We start from the raw sequence: 19906 nt of genomic DNA on the forward strand, positions 1-19906 counted from the left end.
TGCAGCTGTCTGAAGGATTTGTCTTTCATTGGAATGTGGTCACACACAATGATGTGTGTAAAAAAGTTTCTGAATTCACTAATTCCAAAAGTATGGACTGCTGCTTGCTGTGTCTGTATTATTAAAAGAACGTTTCAGTTGATAAGTAGGCCACTAAGTTTTATTTTTAATAAATGTTTATAAAATATGAAGTTTTCAGAAGTTCACTGAAAATTTGAAAAGTTGTCCCAATATTCAAATTACGTTCAGTGCGTGTGATGTATGCTACATGTAGGAGAGTACATACAGTTTACACCAGAGAGGACAGTCTATAATTTGGTTACAGACATGCACTCTGTTTTAGGTGAAAACACACAGTGTCCCACGTCTGAATTGTGCTTTATCTGTTCAACTTTCTTAACAGAATGTTGTGAGCAATGCTTAACTGCTTCTGCAAGGTAACCAAGTGACCCTGCTATTTGGGTCTCTTTCAACTTTTTACATCCTTCTGTGCGCTTCTATTTATACCAATTTTTAATAGTTTATGATTATTTTGATTGTTGTATTACGAACTACACTGACTTAAATTAACAGAGATAGGAAGCTATTAAATAGAGTTACTAATGGATCACAGGTAATGGTTCAAGATCTAAACTCACAAGTACTAATATTACACGAGTTCAGACAAGCAATAATAACCTGTCAACACTAGAAATAGACATTAGTGGTTGTACACTAAATGAAACATACTATACAGGGTGGTCCATTGATCGTGACTGGGCAAAATATCTCACGAAATAAGAGTCAAATGAAAAACTACAAAGAACGAAACTTGTCTAACTTGGGGGTAACCAGATGGTGCTATGGTTGGCCCGCTAGATGGTGCTGCCATAGGTCAAACGGATATCAACTGGTTTTTTAAAAATAGGAACCCCTATTTTTTATTACATATTCGTGTAGTACATAAGGAAATATGAATGTTTTAGTCGGACCCCTTTTTTCGCTTTGTGATAGTTGGTGCTGTAATAGTCACAAACATATGGCTCACAATTTTAGACTAACAGTTGGTAACAGGTAGATTTTTTAAATTAAAATACAGAACATAGGTACGTTTGAACATCTTATTTCGGTTGTTCCAATGTGATACATGTACCTTTGTGAACTTAACATTTCTGAGAACGTATCCTGTTACAGCGTGATTACCTGTAAATACCACATTAATGCAAAAAATGCTCAAAATGATATCTGTCAACCTCAATGCATTTGGCAATACGTGTAACCCCATTCCTCTCAACAGCGATTAGTTTGCCTTCCATAATGTTCGCACATACATTGAGAATGCGCTGATGCATGTTGTCAGGCGTTGTCGGTGGATCACGATAGCAAATATCCTTCAACTTTCCCCACAGAAAGATATCCGGGTACGTCAGATCCGGTGAACGTGCGGGCTATGGTATGGTGCTATGACGACCAGTCCACCTGTCATGAAATATGCTATTCAATACCGCTTCAACCACGCATGAGCTATGTGCCGGACATCCATCATGTTGGAAGTACATCGCCATTCTGTCATGCAGTGAAACATCTTCCAGTAATATCGGTAGAACATTACATAGGAAATCAGCATACATTGCACCATTTAGATTGCCATCGATAAAATGGGGGCCAATTATCCTTCCTCCCATAATGCTGCATCTTACATTAACCCGCCAAGGTCGCTGATGTTCCACTTGTTGCAGCCATCGTGCATATTATGCCGGTTTACATTACCACTGTTGGTGAATGACGCTTCGTTGCTAAATAGAACGTGTACAAAAAAATCTGTGTTCATCCCGTAATTTCTTTTGTGCCCAGTGGCAGAACTGTACACGACGTTCAAAGTTGTCGCCATGCACTTCCTGGTGCATAGAAATATGGTACAGGCGCAATCGATGTTGATGTAGCATTCTCAACACGGATGTTTATGAGATTCCAGATTCTCCCGCAATTTGTCTGCTACTGATGTGCAGATTAGCTGCAACAGCAGCTAGAACACCTACTTGAGCATCATCATTTGTTGCAGGTCATGGTTGACGTTTCGCATGTGGCTGAACACTTCCTGTTTCCTTAAATAAATAATGTAACTATCTGGCGAACACCCCCCCCCCCCCCCCCCCGCTCTGCAACGGAGGGGTATCAAACGTCCTCCTGAAGAGGGGCAGCAGCCTTTTCAATAGTTGCAGGGGCAACAGTCTAGATGATTGACTGATCTGGCCCTGTAACACTAACCAAAACGGCCTTGCTGTTCTGATACTGCGAATTCCAGAGGTAAAATAGTCCCCCATTCGGATCTCCGGTCGGGGACTACTCAAGAGGAATTTTCAGATCCCTTAATCGGACATGTAGGTTAGAAAATTTAAAAAGGGAAATGTTATATATAAAAAAACAAAGATGAGGTGACTTACCGAACAAAAGCGCTGACAGGTCGATAGACACACAAACAAACACAAACATACACACAAAATTCAAGCTTTCGCAACAAACTGTTGCCTCATCAGGAAAGAGGGAAGGAGAGGGGAAGGCGAAAGGAAGTGGGTCTGTATGTGTGGATGGATATGTGCGTGTGTGCGAGTGTATACCTGTCCTTTTTTCCCCCTAAGGTAAGTCTTTCCGCTCCCGGGAATGGAATGACTCCTTACCCTCTCCCTTAAAACCCACTTCCTTTCGCCTTCCCCTCTCCTTCCCTCTTTCCTGATGAGGCAACAGTTTGTTGCGAAAGCTTGAATTTTGTGTGTATGTTTGTGTTTGATTGTGTGTCTATCGACCTGCCAGTGCTTTTGTTCGGTAAGTCACCTCATCTTTGTTTTTTTATATATAATTTTTCCCACGTGGAATGTTTCCTTCCATTATATATATATATATAAAAAGGGAAATGGATAGACAAAGTTAGATATAGTTAGATATAGATACAAAATCAAATAGGGGTAATGCAGGAGTAGGTTTAATAATGAATAAAAAATAAGAGTACGGGTAAGCTACTACAAACAGCATAGTGAACGTATTATAGTGGCCAAGATAGACACGAAGCCCATGCCTACTACAGTAGTACAAGTTTATATGCCAACTAGCTCTGCAGATGATGATGAAGTTGATGAAATGTATGACGAGATAAAAGAAATTATTCGGGTAGTGAAGGGAGATGAAAATTTAATAGTCATGGGTGACTGGAATTTAACAGTAGGAAAAGGAAGAGAAGGAAACATGCTAGGTGAATATGGATTGGGGCTAAGAAATGAAAGAGGAAGCCGCCTGGTAGAATTTTGCACAGAGCATAACATAATCATAGCTAACACTTGGTTTAAGAATCTTGAAAGAAGGTTGTATACATGGAAGAACCCTGGAGATACTAAAAGGTTTCAGATAGGTTATATAATGGTAAGACAGAGATTTAGGAACCAGATTTTAAATTCTAAGACATTTCCAGGGGCAGATGTGGACTCTGACCACAATCTATTGGCTATTAACTGTAGATTAAAACTGAAGAAACTGCAAAAAGGTGGGAATTTAAGGAGATGGGACCTGGATAAACTGACTAAACCAGAGGTTGTACAGAGTTTCAGGGAGAGCATAAGGGAACAATTGACAGGAATGGGGGAAAGAAATACAGCAGAAGAAGAATGGGTAGCTTTGAGGAATGAAATAGTGAAGGCAGCAGAAGATCGAGTAGGTAAAAAGACGAGGGCTAGTAGAAATCCTTGGGTAACAGAAGAGATACTGAATTTAATTGATGAAAGGAGAAAATACAAAAATGCAGCAAGTGAAGCAGGCAAAAAGGAATACAAACGTCTCAAAAATGAGATCGACAGGAAGTGCAAAATGGCTAAGCAGGCATGGCTAGAGGATAAATGTAAGGATGTAGAGGCTTATCTCACTAGGGGTAAGATACATACTGCCTACAGGAAAATTAAAGAGACCTTTGGAGAAAATAGAACCACTTGCATGAATATCAAGAGCTCAGATGGAAACCCAGTTCTAAGCAAAGAAGGGAAAGCAGAAAGGTGGAAGGAGTATACAGGGAGTTACAAAAAGGTACGGCGAAACTTTCAGGAAACATTCCTCACAAGCAAATAAAGAAAAGATGTTATGTGGACATGTGTCCAGAAACGCTTAATTTCCATGTTAGAGATCATTTTAGTTTCGTCAGTATGTACTTTACTTCCTCAATTCACCAGCAGTTGGCCCAATTGAAGGAAGGTAATGTTGACTTCGGTGCTTGTGTTCACATGCGACTCATTGCTCTACAGTAATAGCATCAAGAACATCAGTACGTAGCATCAACAGGTTAGTGTTCATCACGAACGTGGTTTTGCAGTCAGTGCAATGTTTACAAATTCGGAGTTGGCAGATGCCCATTTGATGTATGGATTAGCACTGGGCAATAGCCGTGGCGCGGTACATTTGTATCGAGACAGATTTCCAGAACGAAGGTGTTTATTTATTTATTGATCCATGGGACCACATTAAGGAAAAGTCTCCATGGTCATGGAATGAGTCAGTACATGAAATTATAACACGATTGTAGAAACGGATAAAATGAAATATAAGAAACATATTCAGGTGACAAGTGTAAGTTTAAATAAAGAAAATCAACAATGTAACACTGGAATTTGCTTAATTTTTTAGCTCTTCCAGGAGCTCCTGGACAGAATAAAAGGAATGAGCCATGAGGAAACTCTTCAGTTTTGACTTAAATGTTTGGGCTACTGCTAAGATTTTTGAGTTCTTGTGGTAGCTTACTGAAAATGGATGCAGCAGAATACTGCACTCCTTTCTGCACAAGAGTCAAGGAAGTGCATTCCACATGCAGATTTGATTTCTGCTTAGTATTAACTGAGTGAAAGCTGCTAACTCTTGGGAATAAGCTAATATTGCTAACAACAAATGACATTAAAGAAAATAGATACTGTGGGGGCAATGTCAAAATTCCCAGATTATAGAATAGGTGTCGACAAGAGGTTTTCGAACTTAAACCACACATAGCTCGAACAGCCCGTTTTTGAGCCAAAAATACCCTTTTTGAATCAGAAGAATTACCCCAAAAAATAATACCATATGACATAAGCGTATGAAAATATGCGAAGTAGACTACTTTTCGTGTTGAAATGTCACTTATTTCAGATACTGTTCTAATGGTAAATAAAGCTGCATTTAGTTTCTGAATAAGATCCGGAACATGGGCTTTCCACAACAGCTTGCTATCTATCTGAAGGCCTAGGAACTTGAACTGTTCCGTTTCGCTTATAATATGCCCATTCTGTCTGATCAAAATATCAGTTCTTGTTGAATTGCGAGTTAGAAACTGTAAAAACTGAGTCTTACTGTGATTTAGCATCAAATTATTTTTCACAAGCCACGAACTTATTTCATGAACTACATTATTTGATAATGTTTCAATATTACACACAAGATCCTTCACTACCAAGCTGGTGTCATCCACAAACAGAAATATTTTTGAATCACTTGTAATTTTTATTTATCGTATGATGTGTACATTGATTTACATTTATATACAATATTTTCAGGACTAAAATGTACAATCACAAGTTCGTACAATTTTACAGCTCTATGTCTAGTTCTTCAATCCACTTGACTGCTTCATCCGATGTACGATGAATGTCCATTAAAGTTCCTCTGAAAGTACGATGAGGGCAGTCAGCAACAATGTGATGAATCGTCTGTGAGGGGGCACCACAGTCACAATTTGCAGAGCCAACCCATCCCCATTTGTGCAGTAGATAGCCACATCTGCCTTGTCCAGTTCGAATGCGGTTAATGATCCTCCACTGACGCCTTGGAAGATCAAATCCTTGCGTCTGCTTGGAAGGGTCCTCGACTAGATGTTTATTGGCTACTGAAGACTGATCCCACTGGAGTTTCCATGAACTGTTAATGTTGAAAGCAGATCCTTCAAGGTCGAGTGCTGTGCGCCATGGTGGTTTCCTCGATTTCAAGCGTTGGTGTGTTCCTTGTACAATATCTTGATGGATGGGGAGCTGGGGGTTCTGCTGAATGTTTTTCCACGTCTTTAGGAGAGCTTCTGATCTTCTTAGGGCTGGAGGTGGGATATTGCTTAGAACCGGCAGCCACAGCGTGTTTGTGCTCCGAATACATCCTGTGATTAATCGCATTGCCTGATTGAGTTGCACGTCTATCTTCTTAGTGTGAACACTGTTGATCCAGGTTGGGCAGCAATATTCAGCAACAGAATATGACAGAGCTAATGCTGTAGATCTCAGGACGTTAGTATTGGCTCCCCATGATGTACCAACAAGCTTCTGAAGAATATTATTTCTAGTTTTAACTTTAGCAGCCACATTTGATAAATGCTGCTTGAAAGACAGAGTTCTATCTAGTGTTAATCCCAGGTACTTTGGTGTACTACAGTATGGCAACACTTGGTCTCTGAATACAACTTCTGGTTTGTAATTTGACTGTCTGTTACGTAGGTGGAATGCAGATATAACTGTTTTCTGAGGATTTAGGTGGAGGCACCATTTCTTGAAATATTTGTCTAAGGCTTCCAGATCAGTGGATAGAATAGTTTCAGCATCAGCAAAGTTGGAGCACTGAGTCACCAGACAAATATCATCAGCATATATGAATTTCCTTGAAGATGTTTCTGGTAAGTCGTGTGTATACAAATTGAAAAGGAGGGGAGCCAGAACAGACCCTTGAGGTAAGCCGTCATTTAGTTTAAACATTCTGCTCCTATCATTATCTGAGTAGATCTGAAAGTACCTATTGCTTAGCATATTGTTGAGTAAGGCCGTGAGTTTACGACATGGGATAACACTCACAAATTTTAAAAGGAGTCCTTCTCGCCAGACAGTGTCATAGGCAGCAGATAGATCCAAAAAGGCAGCCACACTTACTGATTTCTTCTCATACCCATTTTCAATGTGCGTAGTGAGAGATAGTACCTGATCGTTACAACTTCTCCCAGGTCTAAATCCTGCTTGCTCGATAGGAATATGATGGTTGATTGTTTCACAGATTCTGTTGTAGATCAGACGCTCAAGGAGTTTATAAGTGATACTTAAGAGTGCTATTGGACGATAGTTTTCCACTTTTGTGGGATCTTTATTTGGTTTCAGTATGGCTAATATTTTTGATTTCTTCATCAGATGTGGGATGTTTCCAGTTTGCAGGATGTTTGAAAGGAAGTTGGTCAACCATTTTACTGTAGCTGGTCCACAGTGAGCCAGGAATTCTGGGTATATTCCATCATATCCAGCTGCTTTTCCAAGTTTCATACTTTTGATTGCAGCTTTAGTTTCCTCTTCTTGAAATGGAGTAGAGAATTCGGAAGACTGTAGGGCTGCTCTTTTCTTGGTGTTCAACTGTAGTTTGATATCCCTTTTGGCTTGCTTGTCCTTTATATTCTTTGTAACTGACACAAGGTGTTTAGCATAGTCATTCAAATTGGTGGCATTTTTTGATCTTTTTGTTGTAGGGTTTGAAGAGTCTAATTTCCTGATGATAGACCAGGCTTTTCTGCTAGAATGGGTGTAATCTAGGGACCCCACAGTTTCATGCCAGATCTTTCTTCGATTATCATCCAGGGACTGGAGGAGGCTTGTTGCATTGTCAGAGTTAGGATGGTCTTCATATTCTTTTAGTAACTCCTCACTCTCGGAACTCCAACCAGGGATATACTCTTTACGGTACCCTCTAGGAATACATCGTCTGGCTGCACCTTTGATAACCCCAACAAATCTGCTGTAGTTGTTGTACGTTGGTTTGATCCATCTGATATTGGAATCTGTTTGCTTTGCAAATTCAGTCCAGTTGGCTTTCTTGAAGTTCCACCTCGGTTTAGGATGTGATCGTACAACAGGTATAGACATCCCCACCTCCAATATAACAGGTCTGTGTTGACTATGTGGGAACTCCTTGAGCACAGTTCGTCGTACTTGATTTAGGGAATTATGAGACTGAGTTGTGAAGCACAGATCTGGGGTATAGCCTTGGGACCAGCGAGCTGAGTGGAAGGTAGGCAGATCTTTAGCATCGTAAATTAAATTCAGGTTTTCAGTTTCCATCCAGTCCTCAAGCGCTTCACCGTTGAGGTCATTCTCCATATATCCCCACAGGTGATGATGACTGTTGAAATCACCGAGGTATATAGTTGGATGTTGCAGAGACGGTAGAACGGGATTAGGCCAATTAGTCCCTGGGGGTTTGTACACGTTAACTATCGTTAGGTTTTCAATTTTAACAGCAGTTGTAAAAATGTCATTTTCAGAATTTTGTGACAGCAGCTGGTAGTTTGTTATGTGATTCTTGACGTAAGTTGCAAGGCCATAATTTTGATGGTGATTAGAGGCTATCAGTTTAAAGCCCAGTATTTTCCCCCTACTCTGTAGCTGTGGTTCATCAGCTGTGTGCGTTTCTTGAAGTGCGATGATATCAACTGCATATTTCTGTGTGAGCCTGGAAAGATACTCACATTTTGCTCGACTTATCCCTTCGATATTCAGTTGACAGATGCGCAGAGATGGTCCAATTCTACGAGCTTGTGGGTCCTGAATAGGACCGCACGTGTCCTTCGTCATTCTTTGACCGAGAGGTCTTTTCAGACAGTTCGGTCTCATCTTATCGTTGTTGCTTTCTTAGCACCACCCAGGGGTCACGTGTAGGGTATCACTTGTAATACTAGAAGGCATATCATTTATATAAATAAGGAAACAGCAGTGGCCCCAGCACCAACCAACCCTTGGGGAATGCCCCACTTAACAGTGCCCCATTGGGACTGAACATCACTACCACTCTCAATATTGTGGAGAATTACCTTCTGCTTTCTGTTCTTAAAGTAAGAGGCGAACCAATTGTAAGCTACTCCCCTTACTCCATAATGGTCCAACTTCTGCAGTAATATTTTGTGACAACACAGTCAAAAGCCTTCGTTAAATCAAAGAAAACACCTAACGTTTGCAACCTTTTATTTAATCCGTCCAAAAGCTCACAGAGAAAAGAGAATATAGCATTTTCAGTTGTTAAGCCATTTCTAAAACCAAACTGTACATTTGACAGCAAATTATGTGAATTTAAATGCTCCAGTAACCTTGTATATACAACCCTCTCTATAACTTCAGAAAAAAACACCGATGGCATAGAAATAGGTCTATAATTGTCAACATTATCTCTGTCTCCCTTTTTATAAAGTGGCTGCACTACTGAGTACTTTAATCGGTCAGGAAACCAACCACTCCTAAAGGAGAAGTTACAGATATGGCTAAGTACTGGGCTAACATACATAGAACAATACTTCAGTATTCTGCTAGATACCCCATCATATCCATGAGAGTTCTTGGTCTTTAGTGATTTAATTATTAACTCAATCTCCCTCTTGTCAGTATCATGGAGGAGCATTTCAGGTAACAGTCTCGGAACACTTTTTTCTACGAGCGCTATTTGATTCCCTGTTGGGACTAGGTTTCTATTTAGTTCACCTGCTATATTCAGAAAGTGATTATTAAATACCGAACATATATGCGACTTATCAGTAACACGAACATTCCCACTATGCACTGTTTCTATATCCTCGACCTGTCTCTGCAGACCAGCCACTTCCTTTACGACTGACCATATGGTTTTAATTTTATCCTGAGACTTAGCTATTCTATCTGCATACCACATACTTTTTGCCTTCCTAATAATTTTTTTACGCACCTTACAATACTGTCTCTAATGGGCTGCTGCATTTAGATTGACTGTTTCTAACGTTTTGATATAATTGCCACTTTGCTCTATAAGATATTCTTATCCCTTTAGTCAGCCACCCAGGCTGCCTGTTTGTGCTAGTACCCTGTTTTGAATGTTCTAATGGAAAGCAACTTTCAAAGAGCACGAGAAAAGTCTTGAGGAAAGCATTATATTTATCATCTACTGTATCAGCACTATAAACATCTTGCCACTCTTGTTCCTTGATAAGGTTTACAAAGGTCTCTACAGCAACTGGATCAGCTTTCCTAAAAAGTTGATAACTATATTTAACATGTGTTGCAGCACAAAAATATTTTAGAGTTAAAATTTGTGCATCATGATCTGAAAGGCCATTCACCTTTTTGCTAACAGAATGCCCTTCTAGTAATGAGGAATGAACAAAAATATTGTCTATGGTTGTTCTACTGTTCCCTTGCACTCTCGTTGGAAAGAATACAGTTTGCATAAGATTATATGAATTAAGGAGGTCTACCAGCATCCTTTTCCTAGCACAATCACTTATACAATTAATATTGAAGTCACCACATATAACTAACTTTTTGTATTTCCTATAAAGTGAACCAGGAACCTCCTCTAGCTTTAGTAAAAATGTTGTGAAATCGGAGTCTGGGGATCTATAAATAACAACAGTAAGAAGTTTAGCTCCACTAAATTAACCACACCTGCACAACAATAAAACACCTTTTCAGTGCAGTACTTTGAAACGTCAATTGACTCAAATGGGATACCGTTTTTCACATACATGGCTACTCCCCCACACCGCAAAGAGCTCCTTCCCGACAGGAAGATGTTCGAAGCAATTGATCGGCGTCTTAGGGAACACGGAACATTCCAGCCTATGACTCGCGACTGGGGAAGACCTAGAATGATGAGGACACCTGCAATGGATGAGGCAATTCTTCGTGCAGTTGACGATAACCCTAATGACAGCGTCAGAGAAGTTGCTGCTGTACAAGGTAACGTTGACCACGTCACTGTATGGAGAGTGCTACGGGAGAACCAGTTGTTTCTGTACCATGTACAGCATGTGCAGGCACTATCAACAGCTGATTGGCCTCCACAGGTACACTTCTGCGAATGGTTCATCCAACAATGTGTCAATCCTCATTTCAGTGCAAATGTTCTCTTTACGGATGAGGCTTCATTCCAACGTGATCAAATTGTAAATTTTCACAATCAACATGTGTGAGATGACGAGAATCCGCACGCAATTGTGCAATCACGTCATCAACACAGATTTTCTGTGAACGTTTGGGCAGGCATTGTTGGTGATGTCTCGATTGGGCCCCATGTTCTTCCACCTACGCTCAATGGAGCACGTTATCATGATTTCATACGGGATAATCTACCTGTGCTGCTAGAACATGTGCCTTTACGAGTACGACACAACGTGTGGTTCATGCACGATGGAGCTCCTGCAGATTTCAGTCGAAGTGTTCATACGCTTATCAACAACAGATTCGGTCACCGATGGATTGGTAGAGGCGGACCAATTCCAAGGCCTCCACGCTCTCCTGACCTCAACCCTCTTGACTTTCATTTATGGGGGCATTTGAAAGCTCTTGTCTACGCAACCCCGGTACCAAATGTAGAGACTCTTCATTCTCGTATTGTGGACGGGTGTGATACAATATGCCATTCTCCATGGCTGCATCAGCGCATCAGGGATTCCATGCGACGGAGGGTGGATGCATGTATCCTCACTAATGGAGGACATTTTGAACATTTCCTGTAACAAAGTGTTTGAAGTCATGCTGGTACGTTCTGTTGCTGTGTGTTTCCATTCCATGATTAATGTGATTTGAAGAGAAGTAATAAAATGAGCTCTAACAAGGAAAGTAAGTGTTTCCGGACACATGTCCACATAACATGTTTTCTTTCTTTGTGTGTGAGGAATGTTTCCTGAAAGTTTGGCCGTACCTTTTTCTAACACCCTGTATAAAGGAAAAGTTGATGCTCGAATATTCAGTCGGCCATCTTCAGTCATACAAACGTCTCAAAAATGAGATCGACAGGAAGTGCAAAATGGCTAAACAGGTATGGCTAGAGGACAAATGCAAGGATGTAGAGGCTTATCTCACTAGGGGCAAGATAGATACTGCCTACAGGAAAATTAAAGAGACCTTTGGAGAAAAGAGAACCACTTGTATGAATATCAAGAGCTCAGATGGAAACCCAGTTCTAAGCAAAGAACGGAAAGCAGAAAGAGGGAAGGAGTATATAGAGGGTCTATACAAGGGCAATGTATTCGAGGACAATATTTTGGAAATGGAAGAGGAGGTAGATGAAGATGAAATGGGAGATACGATAATGCGTGAAGAGTTTGACAGAGCACTGAAAGACCTGAGTCGAAACAAGGCCACGGGAGTATACAACATTCCATTAGAACTACTGACAACCTTGGGAGAGCCAGTCCTGACAAAACTCTACCATCTGGTGAGCAAGATGTATGAGGCAGGCGAAATTCCCTCAGACTTCAAGAAGAATATAATAATTCCAATCCCAAAGAAAGCAGGTGTTGACAGATGTGAAAATTACCGAACAATCAGTCTAATAAGTCACAGCTGCAAAATACTAACAGAAGCCAACCTCGGGGAAGATCAGTTTGGATTCCGTAGAAATGTTGGAACACGTGAGGCAATACTGACCCTATGACTTATCTTAGAAGAAAGATTAAGGAAAGGCAAACCTTCATTTCTAGCATTTGTAGACTTAGAGAAAGCTTTTGACAGTGTTGACTGGAATACTCTCTTTCAAATTCTAAAGGTGGCAGGGGTAAAATACAGGGAGTGAAAGGCTGTTTACAATTTGTACAGAAACCAGATGGCAGTTCTAAGAGTCGAGGGGCATGAAAAGGAAGCAGCGGTTGGGAAGGGAGTGAGACAGGGTTGTAGCCTCTCCCCGATGTTATTCAATCTGTATATTGAGTAAGCAGTAAAGGAAACTAAAGAAAAGTTCGGAGTAGGTATTAAAATCCATGGAGAAGAAATACAAACTTTGAGGTTCGCCGATGATGTTGTAATTCTGTCAGACAGAGCAAAGGACTTGGAAGAGCAGTTGAACGGAATGGACAGTGTCTTGAAAGGAGGGTATAAGATGAACATCAACAAAATCAAAACGAGGATAATGGAATGTAGTCTAATTAAGTCGGGTGATGCTGCGGGAATTAGATTAGGAAATGAGACACTTAGAGTAGCAAAGGAGTTTCGCTATTTCGGGAGCATAATAACTGATGATGGTCGAAGTAGAGAGGACATAAAATGTAGACTGGCAATGGCAAGGAAAGCATTTCTGAAGAAGAGGAATTTGTTAACATCGAGTATAGATTTAATTGTCAGGAAGTCGTTTCTGAAAGTATTTGTATGGAGTGTAGCCATGTATGGAAGTGAAACATGGACAATAAATAGTTTAGACAAGAAGAGAATAGAAGCTTTCGAAATGTGGTGCTACAGAAGAATGCTTAAGATTAGATAGGTAGATCACATAACTAATGAGGAGGTATTGAAAAGAATTGGGGAAAAGAGGAGTTTGTGGCACAACTTGACTAGAAGAAGGGATCGGTTGGTAGGACGTGTTCTGAGGCATCAAGGGATCACCAATTTAGTTCTGGAGGGCAGCGTGGCAGCGTGGAGGGTAAAAATTGTAGAGGGAGACCAAGAGATGAATACACTAAGCAGATTCAGAAGGATCTAGGCTGCAGTAGGTACTGGGAGATGAAGAGGCTTGCACAGGATAGAGTAGCATGGAGAGCTGCATCAAACCAGTCTCAGGACTGAAGACCACAACAACAACATCTGGCGAGTGGTCCGGACACTTGGATGATGTCATGTGGGATACCGAGCAGCATACATAGCACACGCCTGTTGGGCATTTTGATCACGATATCCATACATCAACACGATATCGACCTTTTCCGCAATTGGTAAATGGTCCGTTTTAACATGGGTAATGTATCACAAAGCAAATATCCTCCGCATTGGTGGAATGTTGCGTGATACCACGTACTTACACGTTTGCGACTATTACAGTGCCATCTATCACAAAGCGAAAAAAGTGGTCAAACTAAATCATTCATATTTCCATACATACTACACGAATATGTAATAAAAAATGGGAGTGTCTATTTAAAAAAAAGGCAGTTGATATCTGTTTGACCTATGGCAGTGCCATCTAGCAGGCCAACCACAGCGCCATCTGGTTTCTCCCTTCAAGCTGGACGAGTTTAATTCTTTGTAGTTTTTCCATTTGATGCTTATTTTGTGAGATATTTGGCACAGTTACTATCAATGGACCACCCTGTATAAAAATTTTTGGGCTCTAGATGGTTAACAAGGGCAAGTGGGTTCAAAACATGAATAAACAAAGCAAGAAAGTCAGTTGACTCTGTTATGCCCATAGAAACATCTCTCATCTGAAGACCAGTGATGCATTACTTTGGATATTTTTACTCCTGTTGTCATATGCAATTATCTTCTGGGGCAATGAACCTACAGTAAATAAAATGTTTGTTCATCAGAGGAGAGCATACAGAATACTGTGTAGAGGAGATAACTGTACATCTCACAGAATCTTGTTTAAGAATGTCAGAATTCTTACATTCATTTTTCAACACATTTACTCCATCGCGAGTTTTGTTACTGACAGTAACCTCAGTTTAAGCAGAGCTGCAAGCTACACACAAACAGTACAAGACACAAAAATAATTTATACATAGACTTTACCTTCTTGTCAAGGGTTCTTGGTAGAGTTATGTATTATGGTGGGAAGGCATTGGAACTCTGCCATTATATAGACCTGAGAATTCAGTTATCCTGTTAGCTGTGTGACAGGTACTAACGTGCTATGATTGGACTCAGTTTTTACAGATGTAGCTAACTATTTTCTCATGATCATGTAAATATTAAGGTGCAGCTACTTAGTATCACTGAGGAAACAACAGCTTTTTCCAAAGTAATCACTTTATTTCTATTAACTTGATTAACTTTTGCTGCCATAAACACTAAAATGACAGCTCACTGCTAGAAGCACACAGATTAACTTTCTAAAATTTCCTTGTATTTTGTAAATGTATACCATGACTTGTTCCACTTTGCAGAAGGTTTTTCTTCCCGAAGTAACTGAATGAACAAGTGAATACGCTTTGACCTTCATCCATGTAACAACACTAACTACTACTGCTACTGCAACTACTGCTACTACTACTGCTGCTGCTGCTGCTGCTGCATCCTACATGTTGTACATATATCATAGGAAAAAGCTTAACACTGTGATCACACCCTAAGGGTCACAGTAAATCTGAACTGATTTTTATTGTTACCAACAAATGCCATTACAAAGTAATGGAAAGCAAATGTAAGTGTACCAAAGTCCTTGAACACCACTCTGCAAAATGTGCAATCATCTACTTTACATAACATTCTCCCTGTTCAGTTTTGATGAATAAACATTGTTTTAATTTAGGTGCACTGCTACTGGAGCTAACAGCTTGCTGTTCATTATTTCTTGTTGTGACACTACCCGAGATGAGGGTGGTATATTTTCGACAGTGTGAAACTGGAGAAGCTATGTTTTCCCAATGCTTGTGCAAAATGAGTCAAGAATTTGCACACAAAGTAATAATAGTATTTACTGTGGTCACGGCTCATTGCTCATTAGGATAACTACCAGTAACGTCTGTATTGTTGACAGATATTGCATGTGACCAGTTGAAGAGAGGCTCATTTCAGTGTGTCGCAGTGAAAGGGACGTCCATAGCTGAAGATGTCGGACAACACTGCTATGATGATAGCCGCAGGTGGCATTACAGGTAAGTTTTCATACGGGCTCTTCAATTTCTGTGCAGAGGCGATGAGTCGGCACCGTACCAAGAGTGTGGTCACAGTTCTGACCAGGACACTTGTTTTTGAATTCACTGTGCTACACTACTGGCCATTACAGATTCAACATTCTGGAGATGACACGCAACAGATGTCAAATTATCACAAAGTGTTTTGCTTCCTCAGATTTGCAGTGAGATGAGTATGCAAGTAGACAGTGCGACGAGGTCTCAAATTGTGATGGACTGTCAGCAAAGCACCCATTGTTGCAACTTTCTTTGACACTGTAATTGGCTGTCCCCTCAGTTTGAACAATACAAAGATATGAAAATGATGAAATTTAAGTTTTAAAGCAACATTTCTTCAGTTGCTCTGTCGGACATGTAAGTTGATGATGACGGTCTAGATAATTCGATGAAATTGGTACCTCAGCTTGTCATCCAGTACATTTTGTTATATGGTTCTGAAAGATGTTAATATGTTCAAACAAATTGTTCGATTATAATTGTAACTTCAGCATAACCATGGGTCCTCATTAATAATGTACAACAAACAGGATATAAAGGGCCAGTTTTAAAATAAAGACTAACTTTATGAGTGGTGGATTTGTATTTCTTCTTGAAACTGGTAATTTGCAAAAGTTAACATCTTCGTTACGCATGGTTTTGACCACATTTAGTTCACAGGATAAAATTATACTTCATCGGCATGAAGCCATGTCTCAGTCCCTCTTTCCTGTGTCTGTTCACGACCATGACTCTACAAAGATACTCTCTAAGCAAAGTAACACAAAGATATCACATCTTGCTGGTGCAAAGAACCAACTACGCAAGTTTACTACAGGCTCGAGTTAACATTTATCGAGACGTCACCTCCAATTTGTATTGATGGTTTTTTGGACCTATGGTGCCTCATCTTCCAGGTCTCTGTGACAGTATTGTTCGACGTGATAAAGTGAGACCATACGGCGTCGCCTTTGCTTTACTGTCTGTTGCTCTGGCCAACACATTCTCTGGATCTCTCACACAGTGAAAACATCTGGTCGAGGGACTGATACTCACCAGTCACTATGATTGATGAACTGTGGCATGGGGCTCAATTGGTCACTCTGTCCAACCAGGTTAAGGCCGTAGTTGCTGTCAGAGGTTACAGCTCTATGTAATGAATTTTGCACTGCTGTACAGTCCAAAATCACATACTATATATGCACATTAAGTACAACTGTATTATTTACTATTATATCTGGTGTTGGAGTTTTAAAGGCAAGCTGTGTACTGAAAATATATGTGTAAACATTGTTACAAGGTAAGACAACAACAAGAGAGTGACACTCAGTAGCTGACAGGGAAATAGCTTACTCATTTATCACCGCAGCTTAGGTTCTCGGCTGCTGCTTCTTCTTTTCATCTGCATGTAATGAATTAGGTTACTTGCTGTCCAAGGTTCATCTTCTGTGTGGTCTTCCCTCTTTCCTTTCAGCTGATTGATGAAATTGCCTCACTTGTCAAAGTCATCTTTTCATCTTTTGTCATCAATTTGCACCAAATGATTCTCACATTTATGTCTATGTTACTGTATTTTATTCTTTAGAGTTTTCACTTATCTTTTTATTTTTCCTTTTTTGCTAGTGTAGTAAATAACAGAGTACAATAATTATGCTCTGAAAATAAGCGCACTAGACAAAAAGTTACTCACCTTCAGGAATCATCAGGCCCTTGCCTTTAACTCTCATAATGGGTTCAAATCAGCGTGGAGGCCGCAAGTTTCTTCAGGTGTACCATATCCAGCTGATGATACTCACTAAACGTCAGATCCTGTAGAGTTACCAAATTATGGGGATTTTGACTGCAGCATGTAGTGCTCATTTTCAATGGAAATGATTTCTTTAGCTGAGATTTAATATTGTTTTTCTGTTATCTTTTCACTGCTTGACAGTCGCCTTGTATGCAGCTATTATGGACTTTGTCTCTTCCGTGCGTAATTATCACTGTAAGGAAATTTAATACTGCATTTCTTACATTGTTTTGTCTATAAATGTAAATTGATTGACTGGATAACATGTAACTTTTGTCAGATCTTAACATCTGGGACATATAAGTCTGTTCAAAGAATGAATGAATATGAGTGACATTTCATTTGCCTGATCAGTCTTAACTATATTAAAAAATATTTATATTCTGTGAGGATTTCACACCTCTCTGAGGTAGAGCGATGATGCTAGGAGCTTCTGTATTCACATCTGCACAAGTACTTCCATTCACGAAGGGGCTGCAGTCACCGCCCCATCTGAAAGACACACGTCATCCCTTGGCATGATTCCACATGCCCAAATGAAATAAAAAATCTGCACAATATTTGTGCTCTTCTCTACTATAACTTGTTCTACTGCTTTCATGCCCAAGTATCACTTCTCCATAAGAATGCTTACGGAACACATCACTCCTCTGGGGTTATATGTAACACCAGACACATTATACACCTGCTGCTCCAAATAATGCAAGAAATTTCCTTTGAGATTAGGATTTGAGGATTTAGAGCAGGGGTAGTCAACCCTTTTTTATCTACTACTCACTTTTATACCTTTGTTGGTAGTAAAATTTTCTAACAACTTATAAAGTAGGAAATAACTTTATGAAATGTATAAAACAGAGCTATAGTAAGTTACAGATTATAATGTTGGGTTGGTGCAAAAGTTTCTAACCTTTTTGCATAATTTTAATAAACACGTAACACACACATAATATATTCTTCTTCACTATTTACAATAATCTACAACGCTGGGGTAACGTTTTGATTCCGCGACTGGAAATTGTGTGGTTTTGAGGTGAAGAACTCGTTGAGTTATGTTAAGCATTTATTTTCATCCAGAAAAGAAGTTACTTGAAGAATGTTTGATGGAGAATGGAAAAGGTGAAAATCTGAGGGTGCCACATCAGGTGAACAAGGTGGGTGCAGAATGACTTCGCAACCCAACTCCTGTATAGTGATCTTTTGTGGTTGCATGCAGGTCATTGTATCGGGAGTTGCTGTTTTTTGGGCTCAGCCATTCCTTTCTTTTCCTGATGTTACATAAAGACACTATTTCTTATCACCAGTAATAATACAGAATAGGAATGCTCAGCCTATTTCCTCGAACAAGTTGATGATGAACAAGCCGAGATACACAAATGGGGACATTTTGATTTTTGTGATTTTGGCTCAGAGCGTGTGGTACCCCTACACCCGGTTTTTGAAACTTCCACATTCCGTGCAAATGCCGTACAATGGTGGAATGATCACAGTTCATCACATTTGCCAGTTCTTGGTTACACTGATGTGGGTCATTGTGGCTTAATGTGTTTAAATGAGCTTCACGAAACCCCGAAGGCCTTCCTGATACTGGAGAGACACTAATGTTAAAATGATACTCCTTAAACCGAGAAAACCATTTTCTTGCCATGCTCTGTCCAGTGGTGCTATCACCATACACGGTGCAAACAGAGGAATACATGGGAAATGTTCTGATTTCTCCACTTGGCACTCCCATTTTCTAGTGTCTGCAGCTCCGCTCATTATCTCCAAAGGACAAAGTGACAAGATGTAATCTCGGATAGCAACAGTGAACTAGAAATAAAAAATAGCAAATGATAAATAAAGCCACAGCAGTGAGAACACCAACATGCAAAACAAAACTGCTATCAATTATGCACCAACATAACAATAATTAAATAGCAAATATTTCATGCCCGAATTTTATGAATACCTAATGAAAATTATTTTAAACCCCTACTGCAGGGCTTCACAACATACGTGCTCGCGGAGCAAGCTGTGAGCAGCAAAGAGCGAGCACGGAGCAGTGTGAGCACGCTACCCCCACTACCGGACCAGAGTGGAGAGTGGGGAGAGTCATGTGAGGCACACAACAGCTGCCACCAGTCAATGTAAATCCGCGGCCGCCTGTAGGGATATCACTCACGAATTATACTGCGACAAATGAAACAAATAAAGGAGAATGTACACGTGCCAGATAATTTTATTAGCTTAGTGTATCCCTCTACATTCGTATTAATTTGTGAACTGTTACACAATAAAAGGTGTCACTGAAGTGTGGGATTCTCGGTTATCTTGTACTTTTTGCCCTTTACAATTGCGTTTATGTTCGGAGTAATTGTTCTTGTGCATTGTAGGCGCAGCGTGCAGTTTAAATTTCGATCAGAAAATGCGTCTCTCAGGCGCGTCTTGTTACATTTCATTGCAGGGAACAGTTGTTCACAAACATACGTGGAACCGAACATTGATATTATTGTAACCGCCAGTTTGTGCAAACGACGAAATCTATGCTGAGGGAAGTGTCTGTAGAATTCCAA

The 19906-nt window shown here is 40.1% G+C and overlaps 1 protein-coding gene across 3 annotated transcripts in view; it reads left to right on the top strand.

Annotated features, from left to right (window-relative positions):
• The window catches only part of LOC124717173 (mitochondrial 2-oxodicarboxylate carrier-like), a 105375-nt gene that overhangs the window by 17239 nt on the left and 68230 nt on the right, over positions 1-19906 (top strand). For all 3 annotated transcript variants that reach the window (XM_047243947.1, XM_047243946.1, XM_047243948.1), the window contains exon 2: positions 15433-15550. In XM_047243947.1, coding sequence (XP_047099903.1) covers positions 15505-15550 — 46 coding nt within the window. In that variant the 5' untranslated portion in view covers positions 15433-15504. The remainder of the gene's footprint in view (positions 1-15432; positions 15551-19906) is intronic.

This window comes from Schistocerca piceifrons, chromosome 9 (assembly GCF_021461385.2).
Source record: "Schistocerca piceifrons isolate TAMUIC-IGC-003096 chromosome 9, iqSchPice1.1, whole genome shotgun sequence".
NCBI lineage: Eukaryota > Metazoa > Arthropoda > Insecta > Orthoptera > Acrididae > Schistocerca > Schistocerca piceifrons.